This window comes from Heterocephalus glaber, unplaced genomic scaffold, assembly GCF_053883595.1.
Source record: "Heterocephalus glaber isolate CG9 unplaced genomic scaffold, H.glaber_assembly_v1.0 deba00001564, whole genome shotgun sequence".
In the NCBI taxonomy this organism is placed as follows: domain Eukaryota; kingdom Metazoa; phylum Chordata; class Mammalia; order Rodentia; family Bathyergidae; genus Heterocephalus; species Heterocephalus glaber.
The window spans coordinates 16,015,167-16,036,600 of NW_028258351.1; the positions used below are offsets into that span (position 1 = coordinate 16,015,167).

At 37.4% G+C, this 21,434-nt stretch overlaps 1 protein-coding gene and 1 non-coding gene across 5 annotated transcripts in view; one reads left to right on the forward strand and one right to left on the reverse strand.

The window, feature by feature from the left end:
- Ube2g1 (ubiquitin conjugating enzyme E2 G1) overlaps positions 1-21,434 on the reverse strand; it is an 83,957-nt gene that overhangs the window by 12,217 nt on the left and 50,306 nt on the right. The window contains exons 2-6 of one of the 4 annotated variants that reach the window (XM_087192006.1): positions 15,827-15,929; positions 10,237-10,334; positions 8,604-8,642; positions 5,424-5,602; positions 23-146 (exon numbers count right to left, since the gene is read on the reverse strand). In XM_087192006.1, coding sequence (XP_087048132.1) covers positions 60-146; positions 5,424-5,602; positions 8,604-8,642; positions 10,237-10,334; positions 15,827-15,929 — 506 coding nt within the window. In that variant the 3' untranslated portion in view covers positions 23-59. The remainder of the gene's footprint in view (positions 1-22; positions 147-5,423; positions 5,603-8,603; positions 8,643-10,236; positions 10,335-15,826; positions 15,930-21,434) is intronic. The other 3 variants (XM_087192007.1, XM_004857239.4, XM_021238277.2) reach the window with 3 other exon arrangements.
- On the forward strand, positions 3,737-3,843 carry LOC147823876 (U6 spliceosomal RNA). The gene has a single exon (XR_015443344.1). It is a non-coding gene; the product is annotated as a U6 spliceosomal RNA (small nuclear RNA).

Below are 21,434 nucleotides of genomic sequence, written 5' to 3' on the forward strand. Positions count from 1 at the left end.
ATGATATTTAAAATGAGCTTACCCTGAAATAAGTGAAATTTCTAGCTGCTGAATAAATGTCACTCAAAAGCAGTTTCTTGGCTTTTTCTTACACAGCGGGCAACTTTCCTTTTAAATTCTCCATTTCTGTCTTCCCTCCATTCTTTCTGTAGATACAAAGGTAATATCAAATGATTTCATGCAAACACCTCCTTATAATCTCAAATACTTATTTTAATTTCAAGTATATTCCTTTGGTAGTTTGTATACTTTAAATGGTAAGTTGATAAGACTAGAAAAGCAGTCAACGATACTTTTATTTGTTTTTTTCAAACGGGGTCTCACTATGTAGTTCAGGCTGGCCTTGAACTCACTGTGTAGCCCAGGCTGCCCTAAAACTTGCTGTGATCCTCCTGCCTCAGCCTCCCCCCTAGTCTTGGGATGACATGCATGTGCCACCACACCCAGCCAAAAATACTTCTGTAAGGCACTCTGCTGGGATATACAAGCAGAAATCTCTATGCAAATTATCTCTACAGGAAAATTCTTTTCAAATGGAAAAGACCACAAAAGAAGTTACAGTGTAGTATTACACTAAAACGAAAGCTACAATTTACAAATAAGACATTCAAATTATCTAAAAGGTTACCAGCTCTGCCTCTGGAAACAACCAGAAAACAAAGTTAGCATAAAGTGTCTCTTATCTAAGGTAGATACAGGTGAGTTATATCATATTGAGATGTTATCTGAGTACTATTTAGGGCAAAAGGAAGGGCAAATATGTGCTCTATCACTGTCCCCGTAAAACACTTGGAAATGGAACACATAATAGCACTAGCAGTTTCAATAGAAAAAGAGTTGATTTTATCCAGGATGCAGACAGCAGAAGATGCTCACAAAAAATGCCCAACCTGGGGCCAGGGATTACTCCAGTGCCTGCCTCGCAAGCGCAAAGTCGAGTTCGATCCCTGGTTCAAAAAAAAAAAATTTGGTTAAAATAAAAAAAAAATGCCCAACCTATGTTTTTCTTTCTTTGAACATAATCAATTTAGGGACAACAAAGACTAAGTAAATCTTCATACCAAAAGCCAACCATTACTTGCACTGTCTGATCAAAGATACTGCTGACCTGTACAGAGATAACTAGGGAACTAGGGAAGAAGACTCATCCAAGCCAGAGAGCAGAAAATCTTTCAGTTAGCACCAATCTGGAAAAAGAAGTCTTAAAATTTTAAGGGAAAAATTAATGTAAGCTAGGCATTTGAATATCTTTAGGAATTACAGCAAATTTGGCATAATAAGTGTTGTGGTTATACAGAAGAATGTCCTAATATTTCAGATGTTTGAAGTTTATGAGTAAAATGTTGTAATTTCTGTAATACCCTCTCTTGCCCCTGCTGGTGACTGAATCTGAGGGCCCTTTTTTAGAAAATTTTTTTTTTAATTTTGAGACAGGATTTCACTAAATCACTAGGTTGCCCAGGCTGGGCTTGAACTTGTGATCCTCCTACCTCCCAGAATTCTAATATTACAGGCATGGGTTACCATACCTGGCTTCTTCTGTGTGTGTGTGTGTGTGTGTGTGTGTGTGTGTGTGTGTGTGTGTTGACAAGTTGCTTTTTAAAAATTTTTTTATTACATGTTTGCTGTGCATAATCTGGCTTTATTTTTAAGTAAACAGAAGCAAAGGGCAATTCTGGTCAAAGGGGTAAAGACAATCTCAAGAAATGGTCACCTAAAAATTGTACCACAACAGGTAATTGAGACAGCAGAGATCAAAGAGGAAACTAGTATAGTACTGTACAGAGGAAACAAAAAGGACTCGTGTCAACAGCAGGTAGTGGGTAGAAAGGAATCTACAGAGGCATATGACTGATATTCTCTGGCAACTGAGATAAGATTGGCAAATGACTTCTAGACGTACAGGAGATCAATAAATGATGGTTCAGGAGGCGGGTTTGGGGGGAGTGGAATAAAATAAAATTTATTTTAAAAAAATAAAATAAAATAAATGGTTCCAAAGAAGTGACTAGATAATACAGCAACCATTTGTTGGTTGAGTTCATTGGTCCACACACTGTGGTTACCAGGGGGATATTATCATGCCCATTTTATATGCAGAGAAACTATGAATTTAATATAGCAAAAGAATATATGTTGATCTTTGCTTACCAGAGAGCCTATTAAAATGATCACACTGGAATTTTTCATAGTATGAACCCTCAATATGAAAGAAAATGGCAAGAAAGCAATCCAATAATGGAAGATTTTAGAAGACAAAAATCAGATGTAAGAGTATTAAAACTTGCAGTACAAAAGAGGAAGTAGCAGCTGAGACAAGTCTCAGTGGAATGAGAGCAAACAAGGAAGTGTATATTAAAACCCTAAAGCAGCTAATATTTGGAAATGGCCAATCTGAGAAAGCCCAAGAGGTACAGCTAAAAATAGGCTAAAGTCTGTGTACTCAGCATTTCCCCCTCAAACCTACACATTTTCCTAAAATCAGAACGATTATATATCTAAATTTTACACAAATACCTTAAGAGTACTAGAATTAGAAATACTGGGTAATATATTAGTACCAAAAGGAATCACTCCTTCTCTTTAGCATCTAACTGACACCCTCAGCCAGTACACACCTTTAATCCCAACATTCTTAAGAGGTCCATATTAGAGAACCCCACCTTCAAACCCAGCTTGGGCAACTTCACTACCTAGTGAGACCCTGTCTCAAAATAAAAAATAAAAAAATCAGAGGATGTGGCCCAGTGCAAAGGCCATGTGTTCAATCCCCAGTACTATGAATGAATGATGAACTAACAATACCCTCTTCCCCAGCCCTTACTTTCAATTTATTATCCATACAACCTTATCCCCTGTCCCTCACACACAAAGTTCCAATCTGCCCCCCTAAACACTCATTCTTTAATCATGAATGGACTGTTGGATAGAAGGTCTACAGAGTTCTAAAAGTAGACTTTTAAATAATACAAAAATACAACAGAAAAACTGACATCAGAAAGACTTCAGAAAATGTTTTAAAATCTAAAACATTTAAAACTAAGTTAATTATACAGTGATAAGATTCAGTTAAAGAGAAATTATTGGAGAAAATAAGCTATTTAAAATTAAATATGTCAGGGCCAGGAATTTAGCTCAGTGATGCCACGGCCTTCCTCACAAGTGCAAGGTCCAGAGTTCCATCCCTGGTACCAAAAAAAAAAAGAGCCAGGTTTGATGGTGCACGCCTATAATCCCAGCACTTGGGAGGCTGAGGCAGGAGGATCTCTTCAACTTCGAGGCCAGCTTAGGCTACTTAGTGAGTTCAAGGCCAGCCTGGACTATATAGCGAAACTCTGTCTCAAAAAACCAAAATTATGGGCCTGGGATTTAGCTCAGTGGTTCCGCTACCTGGCCTCGAAAGCACAAGGACCTGAGTTCGATCCCTGGTACCAAAAAAGCCCCCAAAATTAAATAAATGTTATAGTTTGTATCTTAAGTTCCTCCAAAGGATCACATGTCAGAAGCTTGATCCCCAGCTGATGGCACCTGACAGAAAGCTAACACAATACAATACTGCCAAAATGAAAACTCAGCAGAAAATTTAAATCAACATTATTGGGGATGTGGCTCAATGGCAGAGCATGTGGTTAGGTGTGCACAAGGCTCTGGATTCAATTATATATTATAAAATTATGATGACACATGAGAGCTCAATCTGAGTAATAATTAAAATAAGTTTTTAAAAAGGAGACAAGTGCTCGCTTTGACACCACATATAGTAAAATTGGAACGATACAGAGAAGATTAGTGTGGCCCCTGAGCAAGGATGACACGCAAATTTGTGAAGCGTTCCATATTTTTTTGTCCTCTCAATAGTCATCCATTTGTTAAGCCAAAAAAAAAAGGAGATAATATTAAACATGGAGAAATTCTCAAAATAATTTAAAAAGTCTTTAAACTCAAAGACCAACTACAAGGATGGAAAAATAAAAGACTTTATAATACTATGAAAATTCAGAAGACCAAGAATGAAGAAAAGAACCTAAAGAAACAAGGGGAAAAAACAAAAACAGGTTACCTAAAAATGTTGAAAAAATCATGATAGCATCATCTTTCTCATCAGCAATAATAAAAGGTAAAAAATATATTCTGTATACCTTTAATTTTCCACAACTCTATAAAAAGTATCAGTTAACCATAAAGCATAAAAATATCTTGGATCATAAAAGGAATCTGAATTTAATTCCTACATAGCCTAAGGCATTAGTACAGGATTAAGTACCTAGGCAATTTTAGTATAGGTACTGCCAAAGCGAGCATTGAAGTACTACCTAGGCAAAAAGGGAAGGAATCCAAAAACAAAAAAGAGGAAGAAGAAATGGGATCCAGGGAACAGAAGATCTTATCCAGAGAGCAATAAAGGGGAAATCCAAGAGGCAGCCAGCAGCACACTGACAGAATCAACCTGATTTGGAGCCAAAGGATGGAGGAATCCAGAACAAAGCTCTCCAACCCTAACCTTAACCTCCACTAGAAATATGAACTTATTGCTGCCATTTTGTTCACTGTTTTCTGGTTCTTTTATAGGTTAATTTTCTCTCCGTGATTAAGTAATTTTCTCAACTGGTGTGCTTTTTTTTTTATTTTTTGTGCACCTACTGTAGATTTTTGCTTTATAGTTTCCATGAGAACATTTTATAGGTATTAACAGACTATTTAAAGCTGATAACAACTTACCTTTGATGGCATAAAAACCTACATTTTTATTCCACACCTCCCTAGCCAACATTTACAAATAGAATTTATGTTGTCACAATTTACTTTTTATATACTGTGTATCCCTTATCACATTACAGCTATTATTACTACAGCTACAATAAGTCATAAAATCTATTGTACATTTTGTATTAATAATAATGTGTTGTGCTGCTGAGCATGGTGGCGCACACCTATAATCCCAGCCCTTGAGAGGCTGAGGCAGGAGGATCACTGTGACTTTGAGGCCAGCCTATGCTACATAGTGAGTTCAAGGCCAGCCTACACTGCATAGCGAGACCCTGTCTCAAAAAAACCAAAATCCAATATTATATTGTTCTTGAGAATTCCTCAAAGATTTTAAGCACTCTCACCACAGAAAAACAGTGAGGTAATACATATGTTAATTAGTTCAAATTAGCCATTCCACAATGTACACATATTTCAACATTAACATACCACACATGAGGGGTTTGGTTTGTTTTAGTTGTTGCTGTTGTTGAGACAAGGTCTCACTATGAAGTCCAGGCTGGCCTCCAACTCATGGAGATCCTCTTGCTTCAGCCTCCCAAGTGCTGGGGTGACAGCATGCGCCATCACACCCAGCTTTATCAAGTTGAGTTTTATTAAAAGGGAGAGGAACAGGGGAAGAGGGTGGCATATGGAGGACACACACGTGACCTTACCGCAGCATCCACATTAGCAGGTGAGTCACCATTAGGGTCCGCCAGCATCGAAATGACACTAATCATGATGGTTTCCACAGTGTGAATAGGGAGCCAGCGTTCCTCTGGTTTTTCATAACCATATTTATCCTCACCAGGTTCATGAAGAATAGAAATGCAAACATCACCATTTTTATCAACTGAAAAATTAGAGAATAGTTTTGTTTAGTATCACTAATTTAATTATACATATCTAGTATTAAAGTATGATCCTGCTCCACATAGTACTTGTATAATACATTACTTGCATACACATGATTTCCAAAATGGGATCTACTAACTTTTTAGGAAGGCTACAGATTTTATCAAATGCAGAGCTCACCTGAAAACCTCAGGAATGAAAACTGTCTTTTTCAATTCTGTAAAACTTTAAGTATCTAGCATATATATAGATAGTGCTTAGCATTTACAGGTAGTAAATAGTAAATACAATGTATGGGACTAAATGGCAACTACTCAATCTGTTCCTCATTTGCAGACAATATATGATCTAAACTGTGGTAAACTAAGTTTCTATGTAGTGGTTTCCTAGTTTGACCACTAACTTACTGATTTCAATTGATGTTAAAGGTCTAGAAATTTTTCAAAGAAAATGGAACCAATATAGTGATGTACTTTTAAAATCAAATAAAAGCAATATATTTTTAAGGGAAAGGAGCCACTTTAAATTTCCAAAAAGAGCACATCATATTACTTGTGAAAATTCATCAACATATGTGATATTCATGAGACCTCTTCACTATAAATCAATTTGGGGGGAGGGGGGTATCGGGGATCAAACTCGGGATCTTATGCTTGCAATGCAGGCAGTGGCACACTGAGCTAAATCCCCGGCCCTCTATAAATCCATTTTTAAAAGTCAAAGCACAAGTAATAATCACTTGAGGCGTAACAGGAAAATAACTTATTTTTAGGAGATACATGTTCACATAACTGGATCTTAACTCTGAAATTGTTCAGCAAAAAATAAAATAAAATATTGACTAAAAGAAGTTGTTCAATCCAAAAATCCACTTATATATCTCATAAATATTCCCTACTAGTGAAAATAATCTTTTACAGTAAAATTGTCCTCTCTTTTAAAAAAAGCATACTTTGGGGAAAACTTTTAAAAATAAATAAGATTATGGGCCGGGGATTTAGCTCAGTGGTTCTGCATTGTAAGCAGAAGGACCAGAGTTCAATAACCGGTACCAAAAAAATAAAGATTAAATAAAAATTCTAGGTGAAAAATTTTTCAACCTTATTTCCAAATTCTATAACCAATATTTATGCATATTTCATTGCTAACTTATTCAATGTGGAGACTAACAAAACTTGTGAATAATTTTAAAGCTTATTTTTCATCTCATAACATTATGGGTAAGTAGAATCAAGGGGTAGAAATGTATGTATCATTGCTATATTAATTCAACAAATACTATACCTACTGTATGCTACAACCATACCTGACGTGGGGGTACAACAATGAATATGACAGACAAGGCCCGTGTCCTCAATGTTTAATATCTAAGCTTTTTTGTTTTGTGTTGTTTTTGCAACTGGAGCTTGAACTTGGAGAATGCTGAACTATATCCCTAGTCCTTTTTGAGGTAAGATCTCAGTAAGTTTCCCAGGCTAGTCTCAAACTTTCAATCCTCCTGCCTCACCCTCCCAAGTAGCCTCTCTCATACAAGTGTATGTCACCATGCCCTGTTTATAATTATTTTCTTAAATGGCCAGTCAATTCTAAATTCCTCTTCCCTACCACCCACATTGGGTAGTCAACAAGTGAAAGTAACTAAATTGCCCTTTCTGGCACTATTCTTGGTTTAAGTTTTTGTTTTTTATACCATTCATGAATCTATCTCCTTGCTGTTTGGCTTCCCTTTCCAACCTTCCACTAGTCTAATCTTTCTAGAAAGAAAATATAATTAAGACAAACCTATGATATAGCTTTAAATTCATCAATTTATTCATCCATGGCCAACACAACAAGTGTTCAAACCAAGCATATTCATCACTCCAAATTCCATCCAAGAATATATTCTCTAAGAATCCTTGGCTCCCTCTTTCTGTGCTACCAAAACATGGATACCTACATCACTATCATACTACAGCTTCATCATTCTGGTTAATGCCCACCTCTCCCACATACAGACCAGGACATCTGTAAAGGAAGGGACCATAATTGAGTGACTATTTGTGTACTTCCAGTGCCTTACAGATATTCAGATGCTTCCTCCCCCAGGTTTTTCTTCCCTTTCCCGTTTTAGTATGACCTTTCAATCAATACTTCTAATTCTTTTTGTAGCTGCCATTCCTGCCCCATCATCACCTCAGGCAGGTGTCTGTTCCTCACTAATTATCCTCTTCCTCCAAACAAATCTTGATCATTTCTTCATCTAATGACCTACAAAATGGCAAGTCTCTTCAACTTAAAAACAATTTTTTTTCTTTCATCAATTGTCCTCTTAAACTACTGAGGCTACTGCTTTCTTCTTTTTTTTGTTGTGATGAGATTTGTAAGTTCTTTGAGAGTTTGGTTTTGGGTTTTTTTCTATCTTTCTTCTTATAAGAAGGGAAGTTGGGCCAGGGATTCAGCTCAGTGGTGCCGCCACCTGCCTCAAAAACCCAAGGTCCTGATTTCAATCCCCAGTACCAAAAAAAAAAAAAAAAAGAAGGGAAGTCTCATGTATTTGTTTACATATATGCTCTCATTTAATGTTCACAGATAGAGAAATTAAGGTCCAAAGCGGTTTTTGCCTAGAGCAGTAAGGGCAAACGTGGTATGCATGCCACACTGGGCTGTTTGTTATCAATGAAAGGTTCACCATCATCAGGCTAGAGTTATACAGCTCATTCATAGTGAATCCAAAATTGGGATGCTTTGTTATATTTTCTTTTGAAATAGGTGCAAAAAGATTACTTATCACAGGCTTAGGATTTAGCTCAGTGGTTTCAACGCCTGCTGTGCAAGCGGACTGCGGACCAAGTTCGGACACCAAGTTCGGACACCGAGTTCGGACACCGAGTTCGGACACCGAGTTCGGACACCGAGTTCGGACACCGAGTTCGGACACCGAGTTCGGACTGCGGACCGAGTTCGGACCGAGTTAGATCCCAAACAACAACAACAACAAAAGATTACTTATCACATACCAAGTAATTCAAGTAAAGGCAGGAAAAACTGCCAAAAGCCTAGAAAAAGATAAAAGAACTGTCAAAGCAATGAGAAGCATATGTTACCAATTTGTGTATCCATGCATCAGGCACAAATATCATTAATACCTTCTATCACAAATTAAGAGATAGTGTTTCTTTATAGATATGAAAAATAAGTGGGAGTCTTTTACGATCAGTGCTATCTCAGAAGAAATGAAATGCAATACTCGCTTTGGTTGCCAGTAGTTAGCTATCTCACAGTTCCAGCTTCTCATGATATCCAACTGTTTTTCAAGCCTTGGTGCTCTACATGCTTCTGATAAACCTTTATTTATTTATTCAAACATTCCTCTCTGATGGGGTGAAGGGTGGAGTTCAGACATGGTCTCACGGTCTCACTACGTAGTTCAGGCTGGCCTTGACTCACTATGTAACCTAGGCTGGCTTCAAACTCATGGTGATCCTCCCTCACCAAGTACTGGGATTACCAACATATGCCACCATACCTGGCTCCTCTCTGATTTTTTTGATTATTCTGTTCCTCGCAACCAAAAGAGTCTTAAGGTTAAGAAGCAGAGTTCAAATAGGTGCCATGGGCTAAAAAGACAACTCTGTCAAAATAATCCGAAAAGAAACTCTTGCAAGCCCTATCACACAAGTCAAAACCAAAAGTTGGGGGAAATTGTATGAACAGTTTATTTAGCCTAACCTCTGGCTCACAATGTGGATTTTCTTTTACAGCTCATCTCAGATTTAAAATAAAAAGTCAGTGTCATCGCTTCAGGCACAGTTTTGGATTCTTTCCAGTCTTAAAAAATAAGGAGTTATTTTGTTTGACTGTATGAATCACCTATGAAGTACATGGGGCAGTGCTTTTTACTGGCAGTATGGGGGTTTGAAATGAAGATACATGCTAGGCAAAGACTCTAGCACTGAGCTATATATATCCTCACCCCACCCCCATTTTTGAGACAGGGTCTGGCCGAGTTACCCAGGCTGAGTTTGAACTTGCAATCCCCCTACCTTAGCCTCCCAAGTACTGGGACTACAGGTGTGCATTTCCACATGCAGCCAGGATGGTCCTCTTATACAGCTAAGAATACAGATAAAAGTTAAAGAGTTGCCTGTGGTCTACAAGTATGGTCTAAACTCAGGTTTAATGATTTCTATGCTTTTTATAACAGCATGCCCTCAATTATCTGAGCTCTATTAATGTAAACTTTGTAACTAACTTGTTTGTGAATCTCAAAAAAAAATTAATATTATCTTTTTCTATATGACCCATTAAATGAGTCCTTCTTTCTTAAAGAATCTAGTATAAGGCCATGTGCATAATGTGCACAATTACTTGAGTATGAAAATTCCAAAGCAATTTCACTGAGAAATACATCTTTCTTATTGACCTTGAAATCATTGTTTGTTTAGTTTTTTGCAACAAGGTCTTACTATTAATTCAGGCTAGGCTTGAACTATGTAGCCCATGCTGGCCTTGAACTTTCGACCATTCTCCTGCCTCAGCCTCCCAAGTGCTGGGATTACAGGTGTGCACCACCAGACCCAACACACCTTGAAATCTTTTATAACAAGCCATCATATTTGCAAATGTAGAAGTAAAACTAGATAAACTTACCATTGGGGTGCCAGATTTCTGTAATGAATTTCATTTTAGGAGGCCGGAGGGGATAATCTTTTGGGAAAGTGAGATGAGCCTTAAAAACACCACCTTCACTGGAAAACAAAAACAAGTTCTTCCATGTTAAGTTCATGCTTGTAAGTACATGATCATTAAAACAAGGGTGCAGGAGCTGACACTAAAAATGAAGCTAAGTGAATAATCTGAATTTCCTGCAGAGTTACTTCAAAAATCCAATTTAATAATTTACTATACTTATCACTTTAATAAAACTCTCAAGAGGTAGTAAAATGAAAGAACAGTTTGATAAAAGAAGAAGTCAGAGCAGATCACATCAGTGGTATAGCACAAGTCTTTTCATTACTTCTCAATCCACTTACAACAAAATTCAGAAAGTTTCTCATTGCCTTTAGGGCTCAAGTTGCCAATTTCTTCATGCTGATTTGAAACTATCATTCTTCTCTCTGTTCTCATCAGTCTTGTTTCAGTTTCTTAAACATATCAAGCTCTTTCTCATCTCAAAGCCTAAGCACATTTTGTTGTTCCCCGTCCAGGAACAGATGTGCTGCTTCCAATTCAGCTATCCGCTTATTTCATCATTTAGCAAATATTTATTCAGCATGTATATATGTGTCAAACATTAGGAGCATAATACTGAACAAAATACAGTTTGAGTTTACAGGCTTTCCAGAACAGCAATCAGTGAAAGAACTCTGCAGCATTGAAGCTGTTTTATTTATGCTGTCCAATATGGTAACCACTTGAAATATGGCTCATGAAACTGATGAACTGAATTTTTTAGTTTAATTTTAATAAGTATATGTGGCTAACTAACTGCTATATGGGACAATGAAGTTCCAGATCAATGCTATTTAACTGGGAACTGTTCTTGAATTGTCAAGAGAACAATATAATGAGTTGTATGTATTACTTTTAAAAAGGATCAAAAATTATCAAATTCCTGCCTTATGATCTGGTACTAGATGTTTCCTCCATTTGAAATACTCTTCTCTCTCTCTTTTTTTTTTTTCTTTTGGTACCTGGGATTGAACTCGGGACCTTGTGCTTGTAATGCAGGTGGCGGAACCACTGAGCTAAATCCCCGGCCCTCTTCTTTGTCTTTTGATCATCATTTGGTACTCAGCCTATTACCTACAGATAAGATTTTACTTGACTACCAATCTAAATTAGTAAGTTCCTTTATCACATTAACTTCTTTTAATTTCTTTATTGCAATAGCAGTTCACGTATCTGATTCTTTATGTAATATACAACCCATTAGAGTAGGCTCATATGATTGTGATTGTTTTTAGATCAATGAGAAATAGAATGCTTCGCTCATTAAACGATTTTCATTAAATCAACAAATACACTTTACCTAGTTATGCTAAACATCATCACATATAAAAGTATTTAACAACAGAAAACACTAGCATTGTGAAATTTACCATTCTAGAGGTAGAAGGGAAATATCTATCCAAAAAAATCAGTAATAAGTATTGTCAGGGAATGGTATGACACTCTTGTTAAAATTTAAAAAGGAAGTATTTATAGTATAAACCCACTTGAAGGAAGAGAAAGTGGTGATATGTTTATACTAAAACACAGAAAAATGTCTAGAAGCATGACATCAGTATATCCCCAGTCTTTTGGGGGAAGGCAGGGGGAGGGGTATTGCTAAATTGGCTGGGATAGCCTTGAACTTGTGATCCTCAAGCCTCAGCCTCCTGAGTACATGGGATTACAGGCAGGTACCACAACACCCAGCACACAGTCACTACTTTTGAAATACATGAGATTGTGGTGAGCAAAACGAAAGATTAGAAATATCAATGAATTTAAAGCTTTTTTCTGTCCATTCATATATTCACTTCATCACAGATACAGTATAATCACCAGCATCACGTTAAAAGGAAGTATGCAATCAGGCCTGATATTTAAAAAGTTCAAGAAACCTAGGCCCAGTTCTTTTCCATGAGGCCTCCCTTACTGTTTTTGTATTAAATTACAAAGAATCGTATCTTACAAAAATCATATCCTACCATTTTGCCATATTTATTTTATTCCAATGATATACTGTATGTTACCTTCTGAAATTTTGTTCAGTATTGTCCTTTTAATCTGTATCTGTTAGTATGTCTTGTGTTCGTTCATTTTATCTGCCACGTTACACGATTTATCCATTGATACCTGACTGCTCATTTCCCCCCAGGTATAGAGTTTTACCCTAGAAATAAAAATGCTAAGGCCAAATTTAAGTAATAATTCAACGTCACACAACTAATAAAAGTTGCTAATTAAGGAGCTAAAAAAGGCAGTCCCCAAGGCCCATGTTCTTAACCACTACATAATAAATGACATGGCACTGCCACTGATCACTCAGTTCCTAAGAAATATACTCAATTCATTCCCTCCAGAATTTAATTACAGAATACATAGCTTATGCCTCTAAATCTTACGTAGGACTATAAACATATTTTGTAACTGCAATAGAATTTTGCAGTTGTAAAAGACTATGTTAATCAGTTTGGTTAGTTGACTTTTCATTTTCTTTATCCAACCAAAGTGAGGTCACACTATAAAACACATGCATATAATCTTTTTAAGATCCTCTAAATTTAAACAAAAACCACTCAAGATTCTCCTGTCTCAGCCTTCCATAGTGCTGGGGTAATAAGGCATGTGTCACCATATCCAGTTATTCTTAAATTTTTTTTCTAACACCATAGCCAGTAGTAAGAAACAAAAAGCATACTCTCTAAAAGGAACAATCACTGAAGGGCAAAGAAAATGGGGGAGGGGAGGGTTGCACTCACTACTGACTAAGGCAAATGTATAACATTTACAATTATACAGTAGTACCTGGGAATATGGGTCTCTTAACTTTTTAAAGATAAGATCTCACTACATTGCCCAACCTGGCCTCGGCACCACACTCTTAAAAAGACTTTCTTTAAAAACCTACTACTACTCCTACCAGAAATTTTTATTTCTGTAGATATGGGTGGCTACCCGTACTGTCTGGTAACAGGTATCCCACACCATTCACAAAATGCATGCTTCACAGAAAGCCTGAAGAATCTATTCCTAGGGTTGGGGTGTAGCTCAACAACTCGGTACTAGAGTACTTCCCTAGAACACAGAAAACCTTGAGTTTGATACCAGTACTACAAAACAAGCAAACCAATCAACCTATCCTTAACAGCATTATAAAGATTCAATAACAAATAGGGCAGTAACTAGAATTTAATGATCACTGGGCCTAGTGATACACACCTGTAATCAATCCCAGCATTCTAGGAGGCTGAGGCAGGTGGAGTCCAAATTTGAGCCTGGCCCAGTTATCTTAGCAAGACCATGACTCAATTTTTTTTTGTTTTGTTTTGGTACTGGGGATTGAACTCTGGTCCTTGCGCTTGCGCAGCAGGCAGCGAAACCAGAGTTAAATCCCCGGCCGCCATGACTCAATTTTTTAAAAACAATTTTAAGACCCAGGGATTTGGCTCAGTGCAAAGGCCTTGGATTTGATCCCCAGTGGTGGTGCTCTACATCAGTAAGTATAATGACTAAATTAATCCTCATGGTAACTATCTGTCTCAAAGTCACACTGCAAGTGGCCACCAATGTATCTCATCAGCAAGTACATAATGCAGAGGTATAATGAAGACCAAAAATGGGCTTTCTCAGTGAAAAAAATGACCTGTTCTTTAGAATGGAATTACAAAGTGGCTGTCTTTGATGAAGCTGGAGGAATGGAAGGTTTACATGGACCAGCTAATAATACTTGCAACAGCTTCATGAAAAAGATGTAAAAATGCAGTGAGCCCTTAAGAGTTAAAGCTAAACACTGGGTCCTTACCAATGCGTTGTACAAAAATGGGTTTAGGGGCCGGGGATTTAGCTCAGTGGTTCTACCACCTGCCTCGCAAGCGCAAGGACCCGAGTTCGATCCCTGGTACCAAAAAACAAAAAAACAAAAATGGGTTTAGGGGGGATTTCCATCTTATAGCTACAACAAAACTACCTAGATTCTCATCACTGAAATGTTACTACAATGTCTCCCCTGAGGCACTGTGGCTAAAACAAATGCAGGACTGATACAAATTTCATTAAGTTCATAGACTAGATTATTTATATACACAGTGCAGAACTTAAACATTTTGCTTTCAAATAACAAAAACGTTGTGGGGGACTATTTCTAAGATGATTTTCAATGACTACTCTTATCTGCCCAAAAACCCTTAAGCCATCTCAGGTTGTAAAACTTAACCAATACAAACATGACATCAAAAAATGTATCAGCAAAAATTCTAATTGTCAATAGTTATGACAAAGTATAAATCTTTTTTTCAGGCTTCAGAAAACATCCACACTATAGCTCCATTCTGTATGTCTTAGTGTGCCCTGGTATAGAATACTTTTTTCCACCAACTGGTGGTGGTGAGGGTTATCATCTTAACAACAACAACAAAAAAGTAACTACTTGTCCATCACAAAAGAATATCTGATGCATCTAAATCCTTCCCCATTTAGTACCACTGAGGAACAAAGCTGAGTGAGGAAGTTTGTCCCTAAGAAACCCAAGATCTAGATCTATCCCTGTGGTGGACTGTCTGGCTTTGAGAAAATTATTTCATCAACACCCCCACCCCTGCAATACTTCAACTTCTATAAAAAGCATAGAACTTATACCAGTAGCCACCATCAGGAAGTGATAACTCAACCTTATAGAATAATAAATGATAGTAAATTTAAGTTAGTTTGTAAATAGACCAGAAAATAGACTTTTTTTTTTAAATCTAGAAATGTGCCACATGACATATTTAAGAAAATTCTTTTTCTATTGCTCTTTGGTACCAATACATTCCAATTTGTATCTTTAAATCACTGGCTCAAAAACTGGTAATAAGTTAGTTAATATATCATTTTTGTACCGTAACAGTAACTTGGGTCAGAACACTTTTTCTCTAACCACTATTCTGTGAAGATCCAATTAGCCACTAAAATAGATGATCTTGAAAGTTCTCTCCAGTCTTCAAAAAACACTGATATATACAATACACCTGTTTGAAAATCTCCCAGAAATATGTAATGCCATGCTTTACTAAACCGATAAGGTGTTAAGAGTGGTAAAGCCTTGCTCCTTAGTATTATGATGTTCCCTCTGGGGTCACGGCACAGTAAGCACAAGTAAAGGGATGAGGGAAAAATTCTTCTTCCCTGATACTGGCAAAATTAATCTTTTAATTTCTGGTATGTAAGTAAAAAAGTACTATTTTTATATAACCTTGCAATAAGGTAATTTTATAGAAATAAACTTATCCAAGTATCAAGAGTGTTTGAATTTCTGAAACAGTATTTCTGAAACAGTATTTCTGTAACATTCTGAAACTGAGTTTTAAGAGCAACAGGCTTTAGACATTAGAGCTTCAAACAGAACACAGAACCCCTAGACGTGATCAAATTCAGTACAAACTACACTGGACACAGTCATTTCACCTGCCCTTTAAAAAATAATTTCATTTCAGTTTGCTGAAGTAGTTTTAATATCAGTAAATTTTGAAGATCTAAGTTCCATTATACTTACTAAAGTGTATCAGGAGGACCAATAATAAGGACTTCCCACCGGTAGAGATCATTGTCATCTATTAAACCTGCTGAAAAGCCTTCCACTGGATTTTTGTTGAGTTCTGCAAATAAAGAAAAATTTGATCAAAACTTTCAAGCATATATATAATCTTCTCCCCAAAAGGTAATTTACAGGAGTTGAGCCTACATGTTTTAATTTCAAACTGTGAAATGGATATACCTTGCCAGACAAAATGCTACCTAATGGCCAAAACATTTCCATTTCCACACTACAAGAAGGCAATGGGTAAAGCAGACTATTCAAAAAATCAACTTCTACCATCTTACTTCTATCCTGGTGGCTAAGCAAGCTCTTAGCACTCTAGATACTCCTATAGTGGTCTTTAAAATAGCTTGTTAAGGGGCTGAGGATTTAGCTCAGTGGCACTGCACCTACCTCGCAAACGCAAGGTCCTGAGTTCGATCCCTGGTACCACAAAAAAAAGAAAAACTTAAAATAGCTTGTTAAACCGGGCGTAGTGGAACAAGCCTACAATCCCAGTACTTGGGAGGCTGAGACAAGAGGATCGCTACAAATTCAAGGGCAGCCTGGGCTACACAGTGAAGTCAAGGCCAGCCAGAACTTCACAACCAGACCTTCTTTTAAAAAACAACAACTTGGAAAAACAACAACAACTTGTTAAAAGCAAATATCCATACTCATCCTTCAGAGGTACTAGAAATGAAAACAGGAAGGGTAATTCTTATGCTATGGTCTTCAAGGCATACTTTCAGAAAATACTAACAGTGCCTAAAATACCTTCTCATTTTATATGACTGTCATTTATACTAACGTGTTTATCTATTTGATGTGCCTCTATAGTCCAGAGACAATGTCTCCAGTTGGTATTTTCATGTGATCCACCACTGTAAGCACAGGGAGTGGGGACTCCATTGGGCCTATGTGTGTTGATCCCTCTGCTGGCCACAGCTACCAGCACCCAGGAGTAGCTCATCAGTGATGGCTGTGGCAACATGAGGTTTTTCCCTTTTAAAGAGAGTTTTCTGGTGTGGATAAAGGATGATAGGTGTGGACAGAAAAGTGAGGTGGGGGGCATAGGAAAGGAGAGATCTTGAAGGAACAGTTAAAGAGGGATGTAGATCCTAAATGATTTCTGGGGACAAAGGGCTTTATAAAGTAAACAAATTATCCATTAATGATGGACTGATCACATGAGAATTTTTTTTAAGATGGCGTCTCACTATGTTGTGTAGGCTTATAATTCTCCCAACTCAGCTTCCTTGGTAGCTGGGATTACAGGCATGTGCCACCATGCCCAGCAAAGATTTTTTTCAGTAGCTTTAGTGTAGTATAATTGACTTTCAATGAACTCCACATACTTAAATTATATAGCAGTGATGGTGAACATCAACAATGTTATCAATTGTTTTACCTCCCAAGGAGGGCTGAGGGTTTGCTGGCTCAAACTGGGAAGTGGAAAAAGAGATAGGCTCAGAAAGAACATGCTGGGAATCTGAGCAGGTACCTGATTCTCATGTAACACCTGCCATCATCTAATCATGGAAGCAAGTGTAATACAATACAGAGTGCTATGAAAGACTGAACAAAGTGTGCTGGTAACTGAGAAGAAGGCAGTAAATCTTCAAGGAATCAGAGATGGTGTTATTTCAATGTCTAGGATTTTACATTCCAACATGGCAGTGAAACATATAGGGAGCCAAGAGCAAAAGTTTATATTTAAACATGAAGCACTTCTTTTCTCAAAATTTAAGGTTTTTTATGTCTAATATTTTTGCCTGATAAGCAAAATAGATTTTCACAATTAGCTAAAATCAGTATTGCATGTCAAAACACATTTTTACTTTTAAATAGCCATTTTAAAACACATTTTCTTGGCTGGGGATTTAGCTCAGTGGTTCCACCACGTGCTCACAGTTCCAAGTTCAATCCCGGCTACCTGAATAAATAAATGAATAAATAAATAAATAAATAAAGCATATTGTCTCCCAAAAGTCTCATATGTTCAGAGGCAGGGCTTCTGGAAGGTGACTGGATTATGGGGTGCCATGCTCACATGCATGAATTATGAGTTCATAGCTAAATATTCTGTTAGGAAGAGGTGTCACTAAGGGCATACCTTTTGAAGGTATATCTCCTCCTGAGTCCTAGCTGCTATGAGGTGAGCAGTTTCTTCACCATGATGTTTCTGACTTGGAATCAGCCAACCATGGACTAAATCCCTTAAACTGTGAATCAAATTAAACCTTTCCTCTAAGTTGTCTCAAGTATTAGGTCCTAGTGATAGTGAAGTGACTAATATAAATGGAAAGCCTCATCTTACTGTCAACTGAAAGATGCAGTGTAGCACAGACAAATGCAATCGGGACAGTTATCTTCAAAGACTGCTCAGACTGGAGCATTCACATACAGATGTTGCTATCTAAGGGAGTTCTTGAAGCCAATCCTCAAAGAATGGAAAGGGACAATTATTTTTACACAGATCATTTTCTCTAATATCATACATAAGCATCTTATAAAAGATTCTATAATTTCTCCAGAAATCACCTGGCTGTTGCATTTTCCAACAGAAGTCCATTTAAGTTTTTGGGGGGTTTTTTTTGGTACCGGGGACCAAACTTGGGTCCTTGCACTTGCAAGGCAGGTGGTGGAACCACCGAGCTAAATCCCCCACACTTTTAAGTTTTATAAATGTAGGTGAGGAAACTTTGCAATTACCCCTGAAAATTTCCTTATACATCCCATAAAGCATATAATTGCCAAGTGTGGTGGTACATGCCTGTAATCCCCAGCACCCAGGAAGCTGAGGTGGGATTGATGATAGTTTGAGGCCAGCCTGGAGTACAAAGTGAGTTCAAGGTCACCTTGAACTACATTAACAAGACTCTGTCTCAAAACAACAACAAAACAGATATAATTGCTTTTCACTTTTGTCAATATACTCTAAGTTCTGAAACTGGCATATTCTTCCCATGCTTTTCTCCTACAGGCATGATTGTGTTCATTCCTCATTTCATGCAAATAACACAAGGCAGCAGAACATCAAACATTTTACTTTTGCCAGGTGTGGTGACACACCCCTGTAATCCCAGCACTCAGGAGGCTGAGGCAAGAGGATCTGTGAGTTTGAAGGCAGATTGGACTACAGACCAAGTTCAAGGTCAGCCTCAACTACAAAGCAAGACCCTGTCTCAAAAATCCTAAATAAATTAAAAAGAATGGGGGCGGGGGGTGTTAGTTAAAAAATTAAAAATCTTAGCCAGGTGTGGTGGCATGTATCTGTTCCAGCTACCGGGGAGACAGACAGTTATGCCCCAGGCTGGACATCTTAGCACCACCTCTCTCAAAATTAAAAAAGACTAGGGCCGGAGATTTAGCTCAGTGGTTCCGGCGCCTGCCTCGAAAGCGCAAGGTCCCGAGTTCGATCCCCAGTACCAAAAAAAATAAAAATAAAAATAAAAGACTGGGAATGGAGCTCAATAACAGAACAGTTGCTGAACATGTGCAAGTCCCTGGGTTCAATCCCTGGACACAGCCAAATAAAGTAATAAAGAAATCTGAACTAGTCTTGAGAGCTAAAGAATATTATTGATAACTGAAATTATAAGATTGATGGGATCACACCAGGATAAATATAAATCTAAACTGGAGAGGATGCCCAGGTGCTGGAATCCCAGCACACTGGGAAACTGAGGCAGGAGGACTGTAAGTTCAAGCCCAACCTGGCAATTCAGCAAGAACCTGCTTCAAAATAAAAAAAAAATAGCTGGGCATGGTACATGCCTTTAACCCCAGCACTTGAGAGGCTGAGGCAGGAGGATCATTGTGAGTTTGAGGCCAGTCTGGGCTACATATTGAGATCAAGGCCAGCCCACTGGGGCTATAGCTCAAAAAAAAGGCCCTGGGCTCAATCTCTAGTCTCACTAAATCAATTAATCAGAGATGTGACTGAATGAATTCTTAAAAATTACCAATATTTAGGAGATTAAAAAAAAAAAAAGGACTGCATAAGTGACTGAGAAGACAAGTATGTAAGCCAGAAGAATAAAATAAAACAAATAATTTATATCAAAGGAGATGCATGGCAAGGAGAAAGTTGACAACAATAAATACACAATGGCCAGGCATGATGGCGCATGCCTGTAATCACAGCACAGTAAGTTCAGGTCTAGGCTGAACTACATAGTGAGAACCTGTCTCAATCAATCAATCAATCAATCAAATTTTTAAATAAAATACTACCCAGGAAAGAGGGGGTCTAAATTTGGCCCATTGTGTTCAGCAAAAAATAAAGCTAATGCTGCCTTTGGTGTAAGCAATTTCATTATATTAATAAAGCTAAATGATGCAGGCAACAGGAAGGTGATGAAAAGACAGTGAAGTGGAAAACTACAAGTGGAAACTTTTTTTCTAAAAGTTTGAGGGTAGATGGAAAAATGCAGTAGCCACAGGTAAGTGAAATTCAAGCAAGTTTTTTAATGGGGAAGGCTGAAAGATGTTGAAACACCCTATCTGCAATTAAATGTTAACATGAGTAACTCACTACATCCAAGTACAGATGGATTAGATATACATCTAAAACTAAACTAAAAATATACACTTTTTTTACACAACCACAAGTGGAGACTGAGATGCAAATTTAAGTTACATTATACTACTCAAAAATATTGTAAGTATGATACGGCAGTAAACTGTAAAAACAAACTACAGTATACAAAAAAGTATTTGCAACAATTAACAGATGAAAATGTTAATACAATGTTATTTTATATCAAAGAAAAGAGAAACACACAAGGAAACAAGCAATTGCAAACAAAAGACAAAACAACTAAAAATACATGAAAATGCAACTTGCTTGAGCCAAATTCTTAAACCAAGAAAGACCCACACTTAGGTTTTGATTTATATTCCTAAAGTATTACATCAGAGTTGTGATGTGGCAGCAAAGAAAAAGTCTTTCTATATGCTACCTGGAGACACAATTAGAGTTAGAAAGAGATAAAAAGATCTCCCTTTCTCAAAAAAGTCATGAATGCCAAAACAAAATTTTAAACTTGTAAAGGAGGCAAAACTAATCAGTAATATTTGAAACCAGAACATAGTTTTTCTCCTTCCCTCCCTTCCCTCCAGGGGAAGTGAGAATATTATTTGGGAGGAGGCATGAGATGGATTCTGGGGTAGTGATAATGTAAAGCTTTTTATTATATTTATGCATTTTTTTCTGTGTGTTAAGACTTCAAATCCTAGCATGCCATATGACTATTAAATGAGCATGAGCATGCTATGAATCTAGAAGTCACTGTTGGCCATTAAGAAAAAGAAAACCAAGGACAAGGAAATGTCCGTGAGAGTAATGACTAATTAGGACTAGGATAAGTAAAAGTAATAAAAATGCATGAGCAAATTTGCTAAGATACAGTTATCTTAGTTTCTAGTCTTAGAAAAAAACTAGAAAGGGCCCAGCGTGGTGCTGCATGCTTGTAATCCCAGCACTGTGAGGCAGGAGGATCTCTGTGAGTTCGTTCGAGGCCAGCCTGGGGTACACAGTGAGTTCAAGGCCAGCCTGAACTACAGAGTAAGACCCTGT